Consider the following 21,348-nt stretch of genomic DNA (forward strand, 5'->3'; position numbering starts at 1 on the left):
TCTGTTGCCAGTCCCCTGAGTCCCCTGGAGTACAGTGGCACAGTCTTGGCTCACTGCTAACTCTGCCTCCCGGGTTCAAGTGATTCTCCTGCCTTGGCCTCCGGAATAACTGGGATTACAGGTGCATGCCACCACACCCAGCTATTTTTTTATTTTTTTCTCTTTTTTTTTTCTTTTTAGTTGGCAAACAGGATGGAAAGTCAACAGATTTTTTTTTTTTTTGTATAGTTTTAATAGAGACAGGGTTTCACTATGTTGGTGAGGCTGGTCTCGAACGCCTGACCTCAGGTGATCCGCTTGCCTCGGCCTCCCAAAATGTGGTTCAATCTCAACTCATTGCAACCTCTGCATCCCGGGCTCAAGGCATTCTCCTGCCTAAGCCTGCTGAGTAGCTTGGATTACAGGCACGTCCTACCACACCCAGCTGATTTTTGTATTTTCAGTAGAGACAAGGTTTCACCATGTTAGCCAGGCTGGTCTCCAGCTCCTGACCTCAGGTGATCCACTTGGCTCAGCCTCTCAAAGTGCTGGGATTACAGGCATAAGCCACCATGCCCAGCCTCATGGCTAATGTTATCTGGTAGCTATATGGCAAATATGTTTTGTTTGGTTGGGTTTTTTTGAAAATCCCCAGGCTGGGCGTGGTGGTACACACCTGTTATTCCAGCTACTTGGGAGGCAGAAGCAGGAAGATCGCTGGACATAAGGTCGAAGCTGTATTCACACCACTGCACCCCAGCCTTGGCAACAGAGACGCTGTCTCAAAAAGCAAAAAAAAAAAAAAAAAAACTCAACATCCTAATAATAACAAAGAACATTTCTCCCTTCTAAAAACACACACACACACACAAAATACGAACTTCACAAATCTCTCTGGGTTTCTGAAGAAGTGGGCTCTTCAACTAACAAAAAAAGAAAGAAAGAAACACTTTCAAGAACATGTAACTGGCAGATCCAGGTTCTCCTGTGACAGCTTCTCAGTGGAAACCTAAGTCCCCTGAGGCAATGGAAAGGAGGGTGAGGAGGTGAATGAGCCCTAGGCAGGGTAAGAGGAGCCCTGGGTTCTGCTTCTGCCTCTACCACTATGTGGCCAGGTAGCAGGCTAGGTGAGCCACAAAACCCCTGGGCTACAGTGTTGTCACGTGCAGCCCTGGTGTCCTACCTGTCCCCTCCCTGTGTCGGTGTTCAGGAACATCTCCATGCCAGGGGCTTTTCCAGCATCATTATGTATCTTTTTTTTTTTTCCTTTCCTCCTTGAATTTCCTCACTAGACTGGGACCTCTGGGAAGCACTGTCATTTACAGGCTGGGTTCCCAGTGACACACACTGAGTCACAAGGGGAGAGCTGCTGAGGCCAGGAGGAGGATGTGGAAGGCTGGGTCAACCAGTGCAGGCGTCACTCCCAACAGGGTCCTGGGAGAAGGGACTCAGCATTTCCTGAAGGCAGATGACTCCATAAATAGACCAGGGAATGGGAAAAGGATTTGATCATCCCTTTCCTCCTGTCAGATCCGGACTCTGCAGCCCCTCGTAAATGTTTTTCACTCACATAGGCCCTGCCGGGGCGTTAGGGGTGAAAGTGGGGACATGAGATGGACTTTCTCCTATGTAGTAGATCCAAACAAGAACTGAAGAAGGTGTACATGCCTTTTCTTTTTTTTTTTTTTTTCTTTTTTCACAAAGATGGGGTTTCACCATGATGGCCAGGCTGGTTTTGGACTCCTGACCTCAGGTGATCCACCCACCTCGGTCTCCCAAAGTGCTAGGATTACAGGCGTGAGTCACCACGCCTGGCATGCCTTTTCTTTATTCATTTACCCACAGAGACTTCTTCTTCGTCCATCTCAGTATAAGGCCAGAGTTTTTTCAGTGGGGTTTTATTGGAAGGAAGCAAGTGAGGAAGAAAATTGTACGCTTTCTGATGCCATTGCCTGTTTAACTTCAAAGGTTCAGCAGATCTTCCTATTGTAACACTTTCTGTATGCTCTTCAGGTCCTCAGAAAGGTTAGGTCTCCTGACATCAGCCTTACTAAGACTTCAGGTGTTCCTGACATCAGCCTTACCGAGACTTTAGGTGTTCCTGACATCAGCCTTACTAAGACTTCAGGTGTTCCTACACTTTCAGCGTTGTGAGAGTCTCCTCTGGGAGGGAAAGGGACTTTTTTTTTCAAGACAGAGACTTTGTCGCCCAAGCTGGAGTGCAGTGGCGCGATCTTGGCTCACTGCAACCTTCGCCTCCCAGGATCAAGCAGTTCTTCTGCATCAGCCTCCCAAGTAGCTGGGATTACAGGCACTCACCACCACACCCAGCTAATTTTTGTATTTTTAGTAGAACACAGGGTTTTGCCATTTTGGTCAGGCTGGTCTAGAACTCCTGAGCTTAGGTAATCTGCCCGCTTTGGCCTCCCAAAGTGCTGGGATTACAGGCATGAGCCACCACGCCCGGCCAGAATAGGACTTCTTGAGGGCTGCTCTTATGGCCTCCGTAATGCAGAGAATGATCAGTTCACTCCCAACTTCCTGGGCCAGGCTGGAGGCAAACCTAACAGGGGCTTTAGTTTCCTTAGCAGCCAAAGTTTACTCAGCTCCAGCCGTATAGTTACAGATCCTTGTTTAACACAATTATAGGGGCCTGGGGTAGTGGCTCACACCTGTAATCCCAGCACTTTGGAAGGCCAAGGTGGGCGGGTGCCTTGAGCCCAGAAGTTCTTTTTATTTAATTGAGATGGGGTTTCACCATGTTGGCCAGGATGGTCTTGATCTCCTGACCTTGTGATCCACCCACCTTGGCTTCCCAAAGTGCTGGGATTATAGGCATGAGCCACCGGGCCCAGCAGAGCCCAGAAGTTCTAAACTAGCCTGGGCAACATGGTGAGACCCCATCTCCACAAAAAATAAAAAGAAGAAGAAGGAAAAAGTATTCAGTGACCTCCTGGAGGGCTGGTGGAGGGTTGGGGGATGGTTGGTGCTGGGATGGGGGTTGAATTGTCTCTCGGACCTGGGCATGCTTACTTCAGTACACTGGTTTTGTAAAATTCTGTATTATTTTATATTCATGAGCACTGAAGGCTCCTAATGGCTGGATAGCTCTCATTTACACTGAGCCTCCAAAAGAGCATTTTAACAGTCTGAGGGGGAGGGGATGTGAAAACTTGGTGAATTTGGATAAAGAGTATATAAATTTTCTGTACTATTCTTGTAACTGTTCTGTAAACTTGAAATTATTGCAAAATTATTTTTTTTAAATGGAGTCTTGCTCTGTCACCCAGGCTGGAGTGCAGTGGCGCAATCATGGCTCACTGCCACCTCTGCTTCCCAGGTTCAAGCAATTCTCCTGCCTCAGCCTCGTGAGTAGCTGAGGTTACAGGCATGTACCACCATGCCTGGCTAATTTTTGTATTTTTATTGGAGACGGGGTTTCACCATGTTGGCCAGGCTGGTCTCAGACTTCTGACCTCAAGGGATCTGCCCATCTCGGCCTCCCAAAGAACTGGGATTACAAGCATGAGCCACCTCACCCAGCCTAAAATTAAAAAATTTAAAGGTCAGTATGCTTCTGGTATCATCTTGGCAACAGCTTTCAGAAAGTCTACACAAGTTGTGTTCACAGATTTTGCCTTGGTTTGTGTGTTGCTTGACCCCTGCAAAGAAATCCTAAAAATCATCTGGGCATCTCTCCTTACTGAACCAGTGTTGCTTTTCATTCAGTGATTGGTGCTTCCTTAAATATTAGCCATTCTGAGATTATGCAGATATCTGTGCCTTCCAGCCGTGTACCCCAAAGGAAATCAGCCCAATCTTCAAGCCCAGCTCAGGGGCTGCTATTTCACACACGGCTTTCACCTTCATCTGTTTTGCTTACCATACTGTGTTTTGTATTAGAGACATTCATGTGCATCTTATTTCCTGTATGAGAATGGAAACTGTCAGAGGGCAAATTAATCTAATTTACATTTCTCCCAAGTTTCACCCTGTTCCCTGAGAGAAGGAGGCACAACTGTTAGTTTGCAAGAATGAATTACATGACTGGGCTGGGCACGGTGGCTCATGCCTGTAATCCTAGCACTTTGGGAGACAGAGGTGGGTGGATCACCTGGGGTCCGGAGTTTGAGACCCACATGGAAAAACCCCCATCTCTAACAAAAAAAAAAATAATACAAAATTACCTGGGCGAGGTGGCGCATGCCTGTAATCCCAGCTATTAGGGGGGCTGACGCAGGAAAATCGCTTAAACCTGGGAGGCGGAGGTTTCGGTGAGCCGAGATCACGCCCATCATACTCCAACCTGGGGAACAAGAGCGAAACTCTGTCTCAAAAAAAAAAAAGAATGAATTACGTGACTGTAACAGGCCCTTTGTCCCTGTGAGTTCCACATCTAAGGATTCAACCAACCCAGACTGAAAATACTTAGGAAAAAAGAATTCCGGAATGTGTTACGTTGCAGATGTATACAATATAGTTATGCCTAGGGAGTTTGCATTTGTACTGAACATGTACAGACTATTTTTCTCTCATCATTATGTCTTAAACAACACAGATAACAACCATTTACATAGCATTTAGGTTGTATTAAGTTTGTTTGTGTGTGTGTGTGTTTTTTAAGGCAAGTCTCTGTCGCCCAGGCTGGAGTGCAGTGGCATGATCTTGGCTCACTCCCCCCTCTGCCCCCCCGGGTTCAAGAGATTCTCCTGCCTCAGCCTCCCAAGTAGCTGGGATTACAGGTGCCTGCTAACATGCCTGGCTAATTTTTGTATTTTTAGTAGAGATGGGGTTTCACCATCTTGGCCAGGCTGGTCTTGAACTCCTGACCTCGTCGTGAGCCACCTGCCTTGGCCTCCCAAAGTGCTGGGATTACAAGCGTGAGCCACCTGCCTTGGCCTCCCAAAGTGCTGGGATTACAAGCGTGAGCCACCGTACCCAGCTTGTATTAGGTATTATAAGTAATCTAGAAATGATTCAAAGTATGTAGAAGGGCTAGGCCTGGTGGTGGCTCACATCTGTAATCCTAGCACTTTGGGAGGCTGAGGTGGGAGGATTGCTTGAGGCCAGGAGTTCAAGACCAGTCTGGGCAACATAGCAAGACCCTGTTTTTCCAAAATTTTTTTTTTAAGTTAGCTGAGCCTAGTGGCTCACACCTGTAATCCCAGCTACTGAGGAGGCTGAGGTGGAAGGATTACTTGAGCCTAGGAGGTTGAGGCTGCAGTGAGCTGTGACGTCATCACTGTACTCCAGCCGGCGACAAAAGGAGACCTTGTCTCTTAAAAAAATTTTCTTAATAAAATATATGGGAGGATGTGCATAGATTATATCCAAATACTATGCCATTTTTATGGGACTTGAGCATCCCTGAATGTTGGTATCCGCGTAGCATCCTGGAACCAATCCCCCGAGGATACCAAGGGATGACTGTATTTCCCTCTAGCCGCTGGTCTCCATATAATCACTCTTTGGACCCACTGAAACATTGGTACTGGGATGTGGTTACTGTAGACCAGGATCTAAGTCTTGGTGGTCTCTAAGGGAAAGGAACTAATGAGAATAAAGTATCACTTAGCCTCCCTTCAGGAGATGTGATGGCAAAGCAAAACAGGTGCAGAGTGATGAACTCAGCTCAGCTGGATGCCCTGCAGCTGTGGGGCTTGCTGCGGGGCAGACCCAGACACCAACAGACAACAGCAGAGGGGGGTTATATTCCCCCTCTCCCCCACTGTATTTGTAATAGCAATATTAATACATGCTTATTATAGAAAATTTGGAAATCTGGGGTGGGATTTTTGTTGTTAAAAATATAGATGTTAGAGAATGGCAAAAAAAAAAAAAAAAAATCAAAGTTTCTTACCCAATGGCAACTACTGTTACTCCTTCATTACATTTACTTCCAGTCATTTTCTTCTGTGTACAGTTTTGAATAGTAATAAATTCCTCCTCCCCCGCCCCTTTTAAACATTGTTTCATTCATTTTGGACACAAGCTTTTGGATTCTATTTCTTTTGGCTAACATTACAACATGAACATTTTTTCCATTTAATAATAGTCTTTTTTTCTTTTTAGCTTGAGTTTAATTTTTTTTTTTTTTTTTTTTTTTTGAGACAGAGTCTTGTTCTGTCGCTCAGGCTGGAGTGCAGTGGCCCAATCTTGGCTCAATGCGACCTCCACCTCCTGGGTTCGAGCAATTCTCCTGCCTCAGCCTCCTGAGTAGCTGGGACTATAGATCCTGCCACCACGCCCACCTAATTTTTTTGGTATTTTCAGTAGAGACAGGATTTCACTATGTTGGCAAGGCTGGTTTTGAACTCCTGACCTCAGGTGATCCACCTGCCTTGGCCCTCCAAAGTGCTGGGATTACCAGTGTGAGTCTCTGCACCCACCCTAAAATTTTCTTTTTAAATAATAGCTTGATTGAGATACTTGATTGAAATATAATTCACATGCCATACAATTCACTCATTTATTTTATTTATTTTTTTTTTTTAGAGATGGGGTTTCACCATGTTAGCCAGGATGGTCTTGATCTCCTGACCTTGTGATCCACCCACCTCAGCCTCCCAAAATGCTGGAATTACAGGCGTGAGCCACCACGCCCAGCCGATACAATTCACTCATTTAAAGTGTATAGTTTAATGTGTACACATTTAAAATGTACCGTTTTGGCCGGAGGCAGTGGCTCACACCTGTAATCCTAGCACTTTGGGAGGCCGAGGCAGGTGGATCACTTGAGGTCAGGAGTTCAAGACCAGCATGGCCAAGATGGCGAAACCCCATCTCTACTAAAAATACAAAAATTAGCCTGGCGTGGTGGTGCTCATTTGCAATCCCAGCTAGTCAGGAGGCTGACATAGGAAAATCGCTCGAACCCAGGAGGCGGAGGTGGCAGTGAGCCGAGATTGCACCACTGCACTCCAGCCCGAGTGACAGAGTGAGTGAGACTCCCATCTCAAAAAAAAAAAAAGGTGCATAGTTTTTAGTTTTGTGCAACCCATCACCATCAGTTTTAGAACACTTTCATCACACCAGAAAGAAATGCAAACCCGTTAGGAGTCACTCCTATTCCTCCCACCCACCCACTCCTAACCCCAGCAACCGCCAGTCTACTTTCTGTCTCTATAGAATCGTAGTCTTCTTAAACATAATTTAATTTACTTTATAATATTCCATTGAATAGCTGTATTCCACTAAATAGCTAAATTATGTTTACATTGCCATCATTTTGCTTAATTTTTGAGCTTTTAATTTTTCAGTATAAGTAAAAGCTATGAATACTTATGCAAACACTTTTTACAGCTCTAGGATTGTGTTAGGATATATTCCCAAAATATAGAAATATATAATCTTATAACTGTAAAAAGACAGATCCAAACACACCAAAAAAGTTCCTCCCGTCCCACTTGATTAACAGGTGTTTCGAAGTGTGGCATGGTGTAGAAATATAAAACAGTTGCTGATCTTGAAGAGCTGAGCAAGACAGACATTTGTGATAATGAGCTAGAGGCTAGTTCTAGTCTAGATGAGATAATATGAGACCACGGAGATAATTGTCGAAGGAGCACTAGACTTGGATTCAAAACATAGACCCGTTACTTTTGAGTTACTGTATGAACTTAAACATGTGACCTAACCCCCGAGGTTCAATTTCCTCATCAGAAAAAAATGGTAGGAACATTAACATTGATTTCTGTAGAGATTAGAAACAAAAAGGGTTTCTCAGCTGGGGTTTCCGGCCTACCTGAGAATAGAGAGAAGGAAGAGCACATTTAAATATTTGGAAGTTGAAGTAAGTTGGAACCTGACTCCTAGTTTGCTGATCTGTAATACACAAAAGAAACAAAAGGAAGTGTACTTTTTTATTCAAAAAATACATTTATCTGAATTCAGACTGTTAAACCATATTTTAGCTGTATTAGCATATTTCATAACTTTGTAACTCATGCTTTAATGATTTGTAGCAAACTCATACTAGCCCTTATTAGAGAGGTGACCCTGGCAGTTCTCAAGCATTAACTCTGGAGGACTGACACCACTAAAACTTTCTACACACTGTAATTTAGTGTTCCTATGCAAGATGGCCACGAAACTGCACTTCCTCTGTTTCTACCCTCTAGAGAATGGTAAAAAACATGATTGCAAATACCGTCAAGTCCAAAGTGTGTTTCTATCCTACTAAGGTAGCCAAATGCATCTCTGTATGTTAGAATGTTCTGCAGATGTGAAAAAGCCCTTCCTGGGTTTATGAAAGTGAGAATGATATGCCTCTTTTGCTGCCTCTGGCATCTGGCACATCAGAGAGTGTGGTCAGACCAGTCTGCAGTCTCAGACTGCCTGAGCCACAGATTCCCAGTGGCTTCATTTGTCAGACAAACTGACAGGTATCAGTCAGGAAAATACTGATCAAGTTGTTAAAAGAAAGTATTATTGTCAATCGCTGAGTATTTATAATGACAGAAATTCCTGAAATTACTCCGGTGATGCTCCTGGTCCTGAGGCCTCCTTTAGAGTACAGGGGAGCCTTGATATTGAAGGCGGTGGAGGGAAGAATCAGCAGGGCAGAATCTCCAAGCATCAGCATCTGGGTTTAAGGAAAAGGTGCACACATTTTTTGCTGGTAACACCTGCGTCAGATTCCCAAGATGCTCTGAAATATACTGGAGTAAAATTCTGCCTTACAGGCCAGGCATGGTGGCTCACACTTGTAATCCCAGCATTTCAGGAGGCCGAGGCAGGCAGATCTCCTGAGGTTGGGAGTTCGAGACCAGCCTGGCCAACATGGTGAAACCCCATCTCAACTAAAACTAAAACTACAAAAATTAGTCAGGCATGGTGGCTGGCACCAGGAGTCTCAGCTACTTGGGAGGCTGAAGCACGAGAATCGCTTGAACCCGGGTGGCAGAGGTTTCGGTGAGCTGAGATGGCACCACCACACTCCAGCCTGGGTGACAGAGCGAGACTCGGTCTCAAAAAAAAAAATAAATAATTTTTTTTTTTTTTAAAGACGGGGTTTCACCATGTTGGTCAGGCTGGTCTTGAACTTCCGACCTCAGGTGATCTGCCCGCCTTAGCCTCCAAAGTGCTTGGATTACAGGTGTGAGCCACCGAGCCCAGCCAAATTAATTAATTAAAAAAAAAATACTGCCTTACAAAGGAGAAGGCAAAATAGTATTTCTGATGCTGACTGACTGACAATGCAAGTGACATGAAAATAAACCCCATGATTCAACTCTAGACCAGCAACTCTGTTACAATGCTTGTGAACTCCCTGGGAAACTTAGAAATGCAAATTCCTACATCCTACTCTGGCAGTCTGCTTCGGTTTCGTCTAGGGTGGATCCAGGACTCCTCACTTTTGGTAATTGTCCCTGCCGATTCTTTTTTTTTTAAACAATGGCTTTATTGGGATATAATTCACATACCATGAAATTCCCTCTCTTAAAGCATACAATTTAGTGGTTTCTAGTATACTTACTGTGTTGTACAAAAATCACCACTCTCTAATTTTAGAACATTTCTATCATCCTGCCCCCCAAAATCCATACCTATTAGCAATCACTTCTCACTTCCCCCTTACTCAGACTCTGGCAACCACTAATCTTTTTGTCTCTGTGGATTGGCCTGTTGTTTTAGTGTGTGTGTGTGATGGAGTCTTGCTCTGTCGCTTAGGCTAGAGTGCAATGGTGCAATCTCGGCTCACTGCAACCTCCACCTCCCAGGTTCAAGTGATTCTCTCCTGCCTCAGCCTCCCAAATAGCTGGGATTACAGGCATGTGCCACAACACCCAGCTAATTTTTTGTATTTTTAGTAGAGACGGTTTCACCATGTTGGTCAGGCTTGTCTTGAACTCCTGACCTCAGGTGATCTACCCACCTCTGCCTCCCAAAGTGCTGGGATTACAGGTGTAATCCCACCGTGTCCAGCCAACATTCACCATCTTACACTGTACAGTTCAGTGGCTTGTGGTGTAGTCACCATATTGGGCAACTATCTCCACTATGAAATTTTAGGACATTTTCTATCATTCCAAAAGAAGCTCTCACCTATTCATAGCAGTGAAGCACAATTTCTCCCACCTCTCCGCCCTTGGCAACCACTAATCTACTGTCCATCTCTGTGAATTTGCCTGTTCTGGACATTTTATATAAATGGAATCATACAATATGTGGCCTTTAGTGTCTGGCTTCTTTCACGTAGTAGGTCTCTCTGGTTCACCAATGTTGTAGCATGGAATAGTGCTTCATTCCTTAATGTGGCTGAATTCCATTGTACAGATAGACCACTTTTTAAAATCCATTCATCAATTGACCAACACTTCCACATTTCATTTTATATTTATGTATGTATTTATTTTGAGACAGGGTCTCGCTCTGTTGTGTAGGCTGCAGTTCAGTGGTACAATCAAGGCTCACTGCAGCTTCAACCTCCTGGGCTCAAATGATCCTCCCCCTCAGCCTCCTTCCTAGCTGGGACTACAGATGTGCACCACCACACCTGGCTAATTTTTTTATTTTTTATTTTTTGTAGAGATGGGTTATTGCTATGTTGCCTAGGCTGGTCTTGAACTCCTAGGCTCAAGTCATCCGCCTGCTTCAGCCTCCGAAAGTGCTGAGATTATAGGTGTGGGCCACTGTAACCAGCCCATTTTATATTTAAATCACTTCTTGCTTTAAGATTTAAGGAGAGACCGGGCACAGTGGCTCACACCTGTAATCCCAGCACTTTGGAGGCCTATGGGGGTGGCGGATCACCTGAGGTCAGGAGTTCAAGACCAGCCTGATCAGCATGGAGAAACCCTGTCTCTACTAAAAATACAAAATTTGCCAGGCGTCATGGCACATGCCTGTAATCCCAGCTACTTAGGAGGCTGAGGCAGAAGAATCGATTGAACCTGGGAGTTAGAGGTTGAGGTGAGCCCAGATTGCACCATTGAACTTCAGCCTGGGCAACAAGAGTAAAACTCTGTCTCCAAAAAAAAAAAAATTTTAAGGAGAATCAGGTTGTTAAATTTTTTTTCCCCTGTGGCTTAAGCCTGTCTAGATTTCTTTTTTCCAGCAGTCTCTAAATTAGTAATATCCAAACTTCTTTTTCTGGGTGACTTTAACAGCAAAGTTTCTGTGGACCGTGTATCATCTCCGTGTTTCCACCATAAAAACCCCACCAGGCCAGGCACAGTGGCTCAGGCTCACACCTGTAATCCTAGCACTTTGGGAGACTGAGGCGGGAGGATCACTTGAGCCCAAGAGTGCAAGACTAGCCTGGGAACATGGTGAGACCCTCATCTCTACAAAAACTAAAAAAGCAGTTAGCTGGGCATGGCAGTGCACTCCTGTGGTCCCAGCTACTTGGGAGGCGGAGGTGGGAGAATCACCTGAGCCCAGGAGTTAGAAGCTGCAGTGAGCCATGATCACACCATGGCACTCCAGCCTGGGTGACTGAGCAATACGCTATCTCAAAAAAAAAAAAAAAAAAAAAACCTATCAGAGTTAATAGAAAAAATGTTACTACTACTGTTGATGAGATCTCAATGGCACTTTTTAAATTGTCTAATATCATAAACACATAATTAATGCTCAGAATAAGATATGAACAGTGCGGCCAGGCATGGTAGCTCACACCTGTAATCCCAGAATTTTGGGAGGCCGAGGCAGGCAAATCACCTGAGATTGGGAGTTTGAGACCAGCCGGACCAACATGGAGAAACCCCATCTCTACTAAAAATACAAAATTAGCCCAGCATGGTGGCACATGCCTGTAATCCCAGCTACTCAGGAGGCTGAGGCAGGAGAATCACTTGAACCCGGGAGATGGAGGTTGCAGTGAGCCGAGATCGCACCACTGCACTCCAGCCTGGCCAACAAGAGCAAAACTCCGTCTCAAAAAATAAAAATAAAAAGATATGAACAGTGCTCTGTTATCAAAAGCACCAGCCTGAGAGGCCAGGCCTCAGACCACTAGGCATTGTCTTGCTTTTAAGGTCTAGCCCTTAAGGTTGTGCTGGCTTCACCAGGCTGGTGTTTCCAAATTGCCTTTGCGGGATTCCCAAAAATGGCAGCAGAAGAAAGACAGCTGTGGGCAGGCAGGCCGAGCAGGATTCTAAAGGAGCTGCCAGGTCCTCCGAGGGCTCCTCTCCCCTCAGGCACAGCCTGCTTCTCCTGGTCCTCCTCCAAATGCCACAGGTCCGCAGCTGCTCCTGTGAGAATTGCCCTTGGGACCTGATCTTGCTTACTTCCACTTCCTGCTTGTGGGAAAACACTTTATATCTGTTTTAAATTCTTGACCCTTTTTCTGAGAGCTATTTGTTGTGTAATTAATGATTTGACATTTTAGAATTCTAAGCCCCTTTAAAAAACACAAAATAGTGTGTTCAGAGATAAGGCTGGAAGGAACTGTAAAATTATGTATGTATAAAATCCAGCAGTGTCACTCTGGAGCAACTAAGTTTTCTGTGGGCTTTTGAGACTGAGCAGAAGGATCTGACTATGAGATCTATTGATCTCTCTATCTCTCAAAATTAAAGGTAATTCAGAGATGTAATTGGGAGTAAGAGTATCTCAGCAATAGCTGGCCAAGAGAGTAAACCGCAGTTCCTAACAGGATTAAAAACTCAAGGAGCCCAGCGTGGTGGCTCCCGCCTGTAATCCCAGCAATTTGGGAGGCTGAAGCAGGTGGATCACAAGGTCAGCAGTTAGAGATCAGCCTGGCCAATATGGTGAAACCCCGTCTCTACTAAAAATACAAAAAAAAAATTAGCCAGGTGTAATCTGTAATTCCAGCTACTCAGGAGGCTGAGGCAGGAGAATTGCTTGAACCTGGTGGGTAGAGTTTGCGGTGAGCTGAGATCACGCCACTGTACTCCAGCCTGGGCAACAGAGCAAGACTCTGTCTCAAAAAAAAACTGAGGGAGACTCTCCCACTTGGCTTTTTTTCTTAAGACTAGTTAAGGAAGGCTGAGCACAGTTGCTCATGCCTATAATCCTAACACTTTGGGAGGCCGAGGTAGGAGGATTGCTTGAGCTCAGGAGTTCAAGACTAGCCTAGGTAACATAGTGAAACCCCATCTCTACTAAAAAAAAAAATTTTAAATTAGCCACTCGTGGTGGTGCATGCCTAGTGTCCCAGCTACTCAAGAGGCTGAGACGGGAGGATTGCATAAGCCCAGCAGATTGAAGCTGCAGTGAGCCACCATCATGCCACTGCACTCCAGCCTGGGTGACAGGGCAAGACCCTGTCTCAAAAAAAAAAAAGTAATTGAAAAAACCCCACAAAGACACTAGTGCAATGCAGTAGTGAGGAGAAGGGAAGAGTAGAATAAGGAGTTGGATGCGTAACTGACTGTGAACAATCAATTGAGTTAATGCACGGCCTTCAGACCAGTCCCACCCAGTTTCTTAACTTCTGAACCCTCAGTCAACATCAGCGTGATGTCAGTGCCCAAACAAAATTCGTGAGCCAAAAAAGATTTTGCAGCATTCACTTTAGCAACAAGAACAACAGGGTTAGATTATGAACTGGATTGATAAGTAAAATCTGCTAGAGATGTTAGAATTTTAAAAATATTTTTCTTCAGTTTGTAGAACTTAGTTTCTAAAACTTGTGTTCAAGCCTACAAAAAAAAAAACTATATGAACTCTTGTGTACTCCTCAGCTAGCTTCAAAATTTTGTATGATCTTTTTAGTCTAATTAATTTTAAAAAGAGTCAACTCTGTTGCCCAGGCTGGAGTGTTGTGGGGCGATCTCAGCTCACCGCAACCTCCATTTTCTGGTTTCAAGAATTCTCCTGCCTCAGCTGGGGTTACAAGTGCCTGACACCACACCCACCTAATTTTTGTATTTTTACTAGAGATAGGGTTTCAGTTACACCATGTTGGCCAGACTGGTCTCAAACTCCAGACCTCAAGTGACCCTCCCGCCTTGGCCTCCCAAAGTGCTGGGATTACAGGCAGGAGCCACCACACCCATACAGGCTAATTAAAATTTTTAGTAATAAGCTCATCTGTTTAATGGGAAGTTCTATTTTTATAGAAAGCAGTTGAGTGGGAAAATGTGTTATTACATCAACCATTCCATTATCTCTCTTGGAATATAGTCTACTTGAATCACAAGACCAAATTGCCTAAAAAGAAATAAGGAACCTTGGGTTGTATAAAAACTCAAGCTGTCTTGAAGCCCAGTCCTTTGTTTTCTTGGGAGGGAGAGCTGCTCAGGCCAGGACATTGGCATCTGAGGCCTTCGATTTACCGTATTTAAATACAGATTCCAGAGCAGCCCTCAGACACTTGGTTTTGGTACCTCTCAGTACTTCGGAGAGGCGCCCAGGAATCTGCATGTCTGATGGGCTCTCCAAGTTGACTGGAACAGATCTCCCGTTGACCACACTTTGGAAAATAGTTCTATCTCACAATCCCAGACCTGTAAAGTGATAATGAAGTTAATCATGGTAATTTAAGTCACAGAGCACTCCCAACTAGCAAATTCAGCTGGGTTCATTACTTAATGATTTTTTTTTTTTTTTTTTTATTGAGACAGGATCTCACTCCGTCACCTGGGCTGGAGTGTAGTGGTACAATCTTGGCTCACTGCAACCTCCATCTGCTGGGCTCAAGCGATCCGCCCACCTCAGCCTCCCAAGTAGCTGGGACTGCAGGCGTGCACCACCACACCCGGCTAAATCTTGTATTTTTTGTAGAGCCAGTGTTTTGTCATGTTGCCCAGGCTGTTTTTGATCTCCTGGGCTCATGTGATCAGCCCACCCTGGCCTCCGAAGAAAGTGCTGGAATTACAGGCATGAGCTACCATGCCTGGCCAGTTAACAATTGCTAATCACCAGAGACAAAAAGGGAAAAGTCAATTTTTTGTAGCAGTATTTTTTTTTTTTGAGACGGAGTTTCACTCCTGTTGCCCAGGCTGGAGTACAATGGCACGATCTTGGCTTACCACAACCTCTGCCTCCCGGGTTCAAGCAATTCTCCTGCCTCAGCCTCCTGAGTAGCTGGGATTATAGGCCTGTGCCACCATGCCTGGCTAATTTTGTATTTTTAGTAGAGACAGGGTTTCTCCATGTTGGTCAGGCTGGTCTCGAACTCCTGCCCTCAGGTGATCCACCCGTCTCGGCCTCCCAAAGTGCTGGGATTACAGGCATGAGCCACCATGCCCGGCCTTGTAGCAGCATTTTTAATATCTTTGTGAATTCAGAAATGCTAGTGGACTGATTGCTGAGTGTGCAGGGAGATTCTGTGCCCCCTCAGTGCCAGCCTCTGAAGCCCTGGCACTTGCTTCTCAGTATATGGCATCAGCCATTTCTCTAGAGATGGTGGTTTTCATGCTGGAAGTTATTACTTCCTGATGGGAAGTGAGTTCACTTAAGTACTGTGTTGTTTAAGTGCTTCTTGTGATCTTTGACCTCCAAGTTCATACATGCATCTCTGTGCATTAGACACAGTGGAGTTTTTTCCTTTTGGAAAAGCTGTGCTTCCTGAGAACTAGAGGGAAACTGTTTTCTTGAGGGCATGGGGGGAGGTACAGGGTGGATTGTGACCCAGGTACAGTCCTGGTGCTCTCGATGATGGCAGAGACTGTGTCTCACACACCTTTGAGTCCCCCAGTGCATCCTGTACGTGGTCTGGCACCTTGTCCTAGTGCCAGTGAAGGGATGCTTGCTTGGAAGAGAGCTGCTAGCTCATATGGAACAAGGTTGGATTCTTGTGGGTTTTGTCTGTGTGGAGGGTGGTGGCGGTGGTGGGGAGGGGCTGTTCTCCCTGACGTCCACTGGGGCCCTCTGCCAGATGCTGGACAGAAAGTAGTGTCTGTGGGCTCAGCCAAGTGGAGGGATTCCAGGAGCTTTCAGCTCTGCGGAGCTTTGTGAGAGGGACAATGAGTTCCTTCCTGTCCCTGAAAGGCCTTTCAGGGCTACCCTGCATAATGGGATGGGCAAACCCTGGGGCCTCGCTTCTTTAAAGAAGTAGGCTTGATTACAACACAGATCTAGCCCCACAATGTGTGCTGCTGAGTTGCTGGGTAGGGGAACAGCTGAGCTCCATGCACAGGCCAGAGCTCCATGCCCCTGTCCACCCACACACACACAGTTGGCAGACCTGTCTGTCCCCTTCCTTGTTCCTTCAGCTCATGGTTCCCCAGCCCTGCTCTGGTTCATTTTTTGCCCATGTGCATTCTCCTTTTCTTTTTCTCCTTCTCTCTGGCCTTCCTCCCTTCCTCTCCTTGTTCCCAAGAGCTATCTGCGTGTCTTGAAGTTCTGCCCTTTGATTTCTTGGGAGAGAGAGGATGCCCAGACCAGGACATCAGGCAGCCATCCCATCACCTAGCAGGGAAGCCATCCTGGGAAATAGGGTAGGAATCTTGGAAACTGGAGAAGGAGTTGGGAGAGGGCTTCCCTTGAAAAGTAACATAAATACCCAGTGTCTTGATACGCCTTGAGCTCTAGTCAAGGAGGTGGCTCCTCTCCACTAGGGAGGACCAGCCATCTGGTGTTCGTGCCTTACAGAAGAACCGCGTGGGCATCCTGTAGGCCTTCTCTGATGGGCCTTATCTTGCCAGCACCTCCACCTGAGCAATGTCCGTTTATGCTCGTGTTGGGAGACACTTCTTCCCACAGAGTTCTGAAGGACTTGCTATGAAGTAATAAAGTTTAATCAGTTAATTCAGTTCATGTCCGGGCCAGGCACCAGTCTTTAACTGCTACTTCCGAGCTGAGATTGCCGCCTTGATATCCACACAGGCCTTGCTATTGGGGGGAGTTTAAGGAACTCAGTGGGATTCCTGGGTTTGCCAAGACCATCTCCTGGTGTTCTTAGACCAGACAGATGACCTTGTGACTGGGTGTTTCTTCCTCCTGGGTTTGGAGCAGCTGGAAGGGGCTCCTGTGGGGGGCTCTGCGGACAAGGGCAGCGTGGGTTTACACCCAGCGTCAGGGCTTGCAGAAGGGTAGAGTATCCCTGTGAAGACAACTCCACTCTGGTGTGTGGTTTATGGCTTGTGTCAAATAAAGGGGCAACTACTTTCTTCTTTGGGGACTCCTAGCTCATCACAGTGGTTCTCAGGGAGCCTCATTGTTATTTATGTTTTGCTTTCTAAGTTTGTATGCTTTCTTAAAATTGTTGGTGATCTTAGCTAAAAGATATAAAGAGGACCAGGCACAGCGGCTCACACTTGTAATCCCAGCATTTTGGGAGGCTGAGGCAGTCAGATTACTTGAGGCCAGGAGTTCGAGACCAGCCTGGCCAACAGGTGAAAACCCATTTCTACTAAAAATGCAAAAATCAGCCAGGTGTGGTGGTATACCCCTGTAAACTCAGCTACTGGAGAAGCTGAGGCACAAGAATTACTTGAGCCCAGGAGGCGGAGGTTGCGGTAAGCCAAGATCACGCCACTGCATTCCAGCCTGGGAGACAGAGCCAGACCCTGTCTCAAAAAAACAAACAAACGAACAAAAATATATATATATACAGAGGTTGGCATGAGTTTTGAATCCAGGTGGACCTCAGGATTGCACCCTTGTCCCACCTGCTGGGCTGGGGATTCTGAATAGTATGTTCTTTCTACCCCCCACCAACCCACTCCTGGGTGGAATCTATCAGGAATTAATAGCTTGGGGTATGAGCCCTAGATTTGCTCGCCTCCAAGGGAGGCCCAGCTGTCATGGCTCACTGGGTGTGCATCTTTGTCCCCGCAGGTGACCTGGAGCTCCCCTCGGTGCTGACATGATGACAGTGTGCAGGCCGGCCAAGGACAGCCACAGCCAGACTGAAAACCTGAGCTACACATTGGCTGACAAGTAAGAACGCTTCTCCCCTAAGAGTGTAGACGCTGGCCCAGCTTCTTCCTCTCCTACTCCTTTCCATCTTCACTGATCCTACTTCCTTGAGCTAAGGAGCCCTTTTCCAGGTCATTCTAATGAGCTTCCTGCAGACCACCTCCATGCATGGCACTCATTTAAGGCTACAGGCTAAAGGGGTCAAGAGAGACTCTGACTAGTTCCCGGTGTGTGGAAAGGACGATCCCCTGGCGACTTCAGCCCTATCCTCATGACGCATTCCAATCCCGGCTTTATTTTTCTAACTACTAGGATGTTCAGGTATTTTAATTATGTTTGAGCCCTAAGTCTTTGCAGCTGTACCTGTCCACAGTCAGTTTTCCCATCTAATATCAGCGTGGTTGTTTCCTTCTGCCCAGATGGAGCCCTTTCTCTGATCCTCTCACATTCCGCAAAGCAGTTGGCAGACACTGAGGGGTTCTCAGCTCTGCGCCCCAGACCCTTATGGGGCGAGAGAATCCTTATGGCCCTCATGGGGCAGGAGAATCCTGGAAATAGGAACTCTAGAAACTAGCAACCACGTGGAGCAGGAACTCTGTCCTTGGGGACTCGTAGAACAGTGGCGGCATCGTTGCTTCTGTTGCTTGAGTTTTGTAAATCCAGTGTGAGCTTTCAGCAAGCCATCCTTTGTTCCATCCGAGTTTTCAGGCAGAGCGTCCACGATTACAAAGTCACTCCATGTGTTTAGGCTCTTAGACAACAACTATGATACTTACAATAACAATGGTTACCATTTATTGAAACCAAGATTTATAATGTATGCTGTACTTTGGGCACATTACATATGTTAACTCATGAATTCATTCATTCATTGAATAAATATTTGTTGACTAGCTGCTATGCACCAGGCCTAGCAAACAACATAAATGTGGCCTCTGACTCATAAAGTTTCAGTCTACAGAAGACAGATGAAAAACTCAGGATTGCTGGGTGCGGTGGCTCACGCCTGTAATCCCAGCACTTTGGGAGGCCGAGGCGGGTGGATCACGAGGTGAAGAGATCGAGACCACCCTGGTCAACATGGTGAAACCCAGTCTCTACTAAAAATACAAAAAATTACCTGGGCATGGTGGCGTGTGCCTGTAATCTCAGCTACTCAGGAGGCTGAGGCAGGAGAATTGCCTGAACCAAGGAGGCAGAGGTTGCAGTGAGCTGAGATTGCGCCATTGCACTCCAGCCTGGGGAAGAAGAGCAAAACTCCATCTCAAAAAAAAAAAAAAAAAAAAAAAAACTCAGGATTCAAGTCTCAAGTCCCTCAATTCCAAACCCATGTATTTAGCTACTAGGCAATAGTGCCTTACAGCACACATAACATTAATAACTATGTTGTAGATCATCAGTCAACCCCATGCAGGCACTAACCTGGATTGTTGTGTTTTTATTATTTATTTATTTACATATATTTTTTGAGACAGAGTGTCGCTCTGTCACCAGGCTGGAGTGCAGTGGCGTGTCTCGGCTCACTGCAACCTCTGCCTCCTGGGTTCAAGCAATTCTCCTGCCTCAGCCTCCCAAGCAACTGGGACTACAGACCAGTGCCACCACGCCCAGCTAATTTTTTGTATTTTTAGTAGAGATGAGGTTTCACCATATTGGCCAGGCTGGTCTTGAACTCCTGACCTCGTAATCCACCTGCCTTGGCCTCCCAAAGTGCTGGAATTACAGGTGTAAGCCACTACGCCCAGCCTTGTTGTGTTTTTAATGTGTGTGTCTGTCCTGTCCTCTCTCTTCATCTTGCCTCTAGTACTGTGAGAGCAAGGACTGTCACTTCCAGCTTTTGAACACTCAATGAAATAACAAACTGATTCCGATTCTGACTAAAATCTGAATTCATGCTAAGGTCCCCAGTGGTGACGGAACAATTTAAAAATATTTTCTCTTTTGTAAACACACTGTTACAAATTCTAATTGCTTATTTAAATAAGGAATTCTGCCTTGATAGCCATCTTTAAAATAGGAAAATGTGTTTGCCAAAAAACTGTATTTGCATTTTCTCAAGTTTCTAATTTATGCTGTGCAACTAACAACAGCAGCATAATTTATGTGCTAATGTCTCCATTGAGGAAGAAGTCTTTACACAAACAAACTTTGAAATAGAAAGCTAACTAGTAATAGGATGCATGAAATTGCTAATTATTCATCCCTCACGGTGAACCTTAACTGGAGTTTCAGAATTTCCATGCAGTCAGATCTATACAATCAGAAAATGGGCACCGTGAGGTATTACTAATGTTGGCACATCTAAAGTCATTGTGCTCAGTCATAACCTTTGCTGGTGGAAGAGTGTTTGCATTTGAAAACGCAGATATTCTCATTCTTGTTAGACTAATTTTAAAATGTTTTTCTTTCAAAAAAAAATATATATATATATATATTTTTTTTTTTTGAGACAGAGTCTCACTCTGTCACCAGGCTGGAGTGCAGTGGCTCGATCTCAGCTCACTGCAACCTCTGCCTCCTGGGTTCAAGTGATTCTCCTGCCTCAGCCTCCTGAGTAGCTGGGACTACAGGTACCCACCACTACACCCAGCTAATTTTTGTATTTTTAGGAGAGATGGGGTGTTTCACCATGTTGGCCAAGATGGTCTCAATCTTTTGACCTCATGATCCACCCACCTTGGCCTCCCAAAGTGCTGGGATTACAGGTGTGAGCCACCGTGCCTGGCCTCAAAATAATTTTTAATATCTTCATGGCACTACCTAATCTCCTCAAATTACATTTGGAAGCATGTATCATTACATATATGTTCTAGGCCAGAACTTTGCTCAGTGATGGAAATATTCTTCTTCTCCATCCAGTACAGTCGCCATTAGCCACGTGGCGCTTCTGAATCCTTGACCTGTAACAGGTGCAGCTGAGGAACTGAAGCTTGAATTTCACTGGATTTAAAGTTAAATAGTCACGTGTGGCTGGTGGCTACTCTATTAGACAGTGCATTTCTAGGCCAAGTGTGAAACCTGAATCTGCCTCTTTATTCACACCTTCATTCATGTACCAGATATTTATTGACCACCAGCTCTCCCAGGCATTGTTCTGGGTGCTAGGGGTACAGCCTTGGCCACAACAGGCCAAAATAACAGAACGATCCCTGTGCTGGTGGCAGGGCTCATAGAGAGCTCACTGTAGTGAGGCTCCATCCCAGAGGAGGTTCTGTTCAGATGCACCCAATCATTGTGGCTTTGCCCACTTGAATCAGACAATTTGTCAAGTTCAGGGTAGCACAAACCTCATGACTTGTGATGTTGTTTTAGTTTTTAAATAGTCATTGCAAAGAACTTCCTGCAGATAAGAGAAGCAGGAAAGGCTGGGCACGGTAGCTCACACCTGTAATCCCAGCACTTTGGGAGGCCGAGGCGGGCAGATCACCTGAGGTCAGGAGTTCGAGACCAGCCCGGCCAACATAAAGAAACCCTGTCTCTACTAAAAATACAAAAACAATTAGCCAGGCATTGTGGCGGTCACCTGTAATTCCAGCTACTCAGGAGGCTGAGACAAGAGAATTGCTTAAACCCAGCAGTTGGAGGTTGCAGCGA

The 21,348-nt window shown here is 45.6% G+C and overlaps 1 protein-coding gene across 2 annotated transcripts in view; it reads left to right on the plus strand.

Moving 5' to 3' along the window:
- The window catches only part of DENND2A (DENN domain containing 2A), a 112,329-nt gene that overhangs the window by 13,973 nt on the left and 77,008 nt on the right, over window positions 1-21,348 (plus strand). For both annotated transcript variants that reach the window (XM_064372864.1, XM_012447566.2), the window contains one exon: window positions 17,674-17,775. In XM_064372864.1, coding sequence (XP_064228934.1) covers window positions 17,702-17,775 — 74 coding nt within the window. In that variant the 5' untranslated portion in view covers window positions 17,674-17,701. Of the gene's footprint in view, window positions 1-17,673; window positions 17,776-21,348 lie in introns of those variants that run through there.

This window comes from Aotus nancymaae, unplaced genomic scaffold (assembly GCF_030222135.1).
Source record: "Aotus nancymaae isolate 86718 unplaced genomic scaffold, 86718_ANA_hifiasm-v0.15.2.pri h1tg000002l, whole genome shotgun sequence".
NCBI lineage: Eukaryota > Metazoa > Chordata > Mammalia > Primates > Aotidae > Aotus > Aotus nancymaae.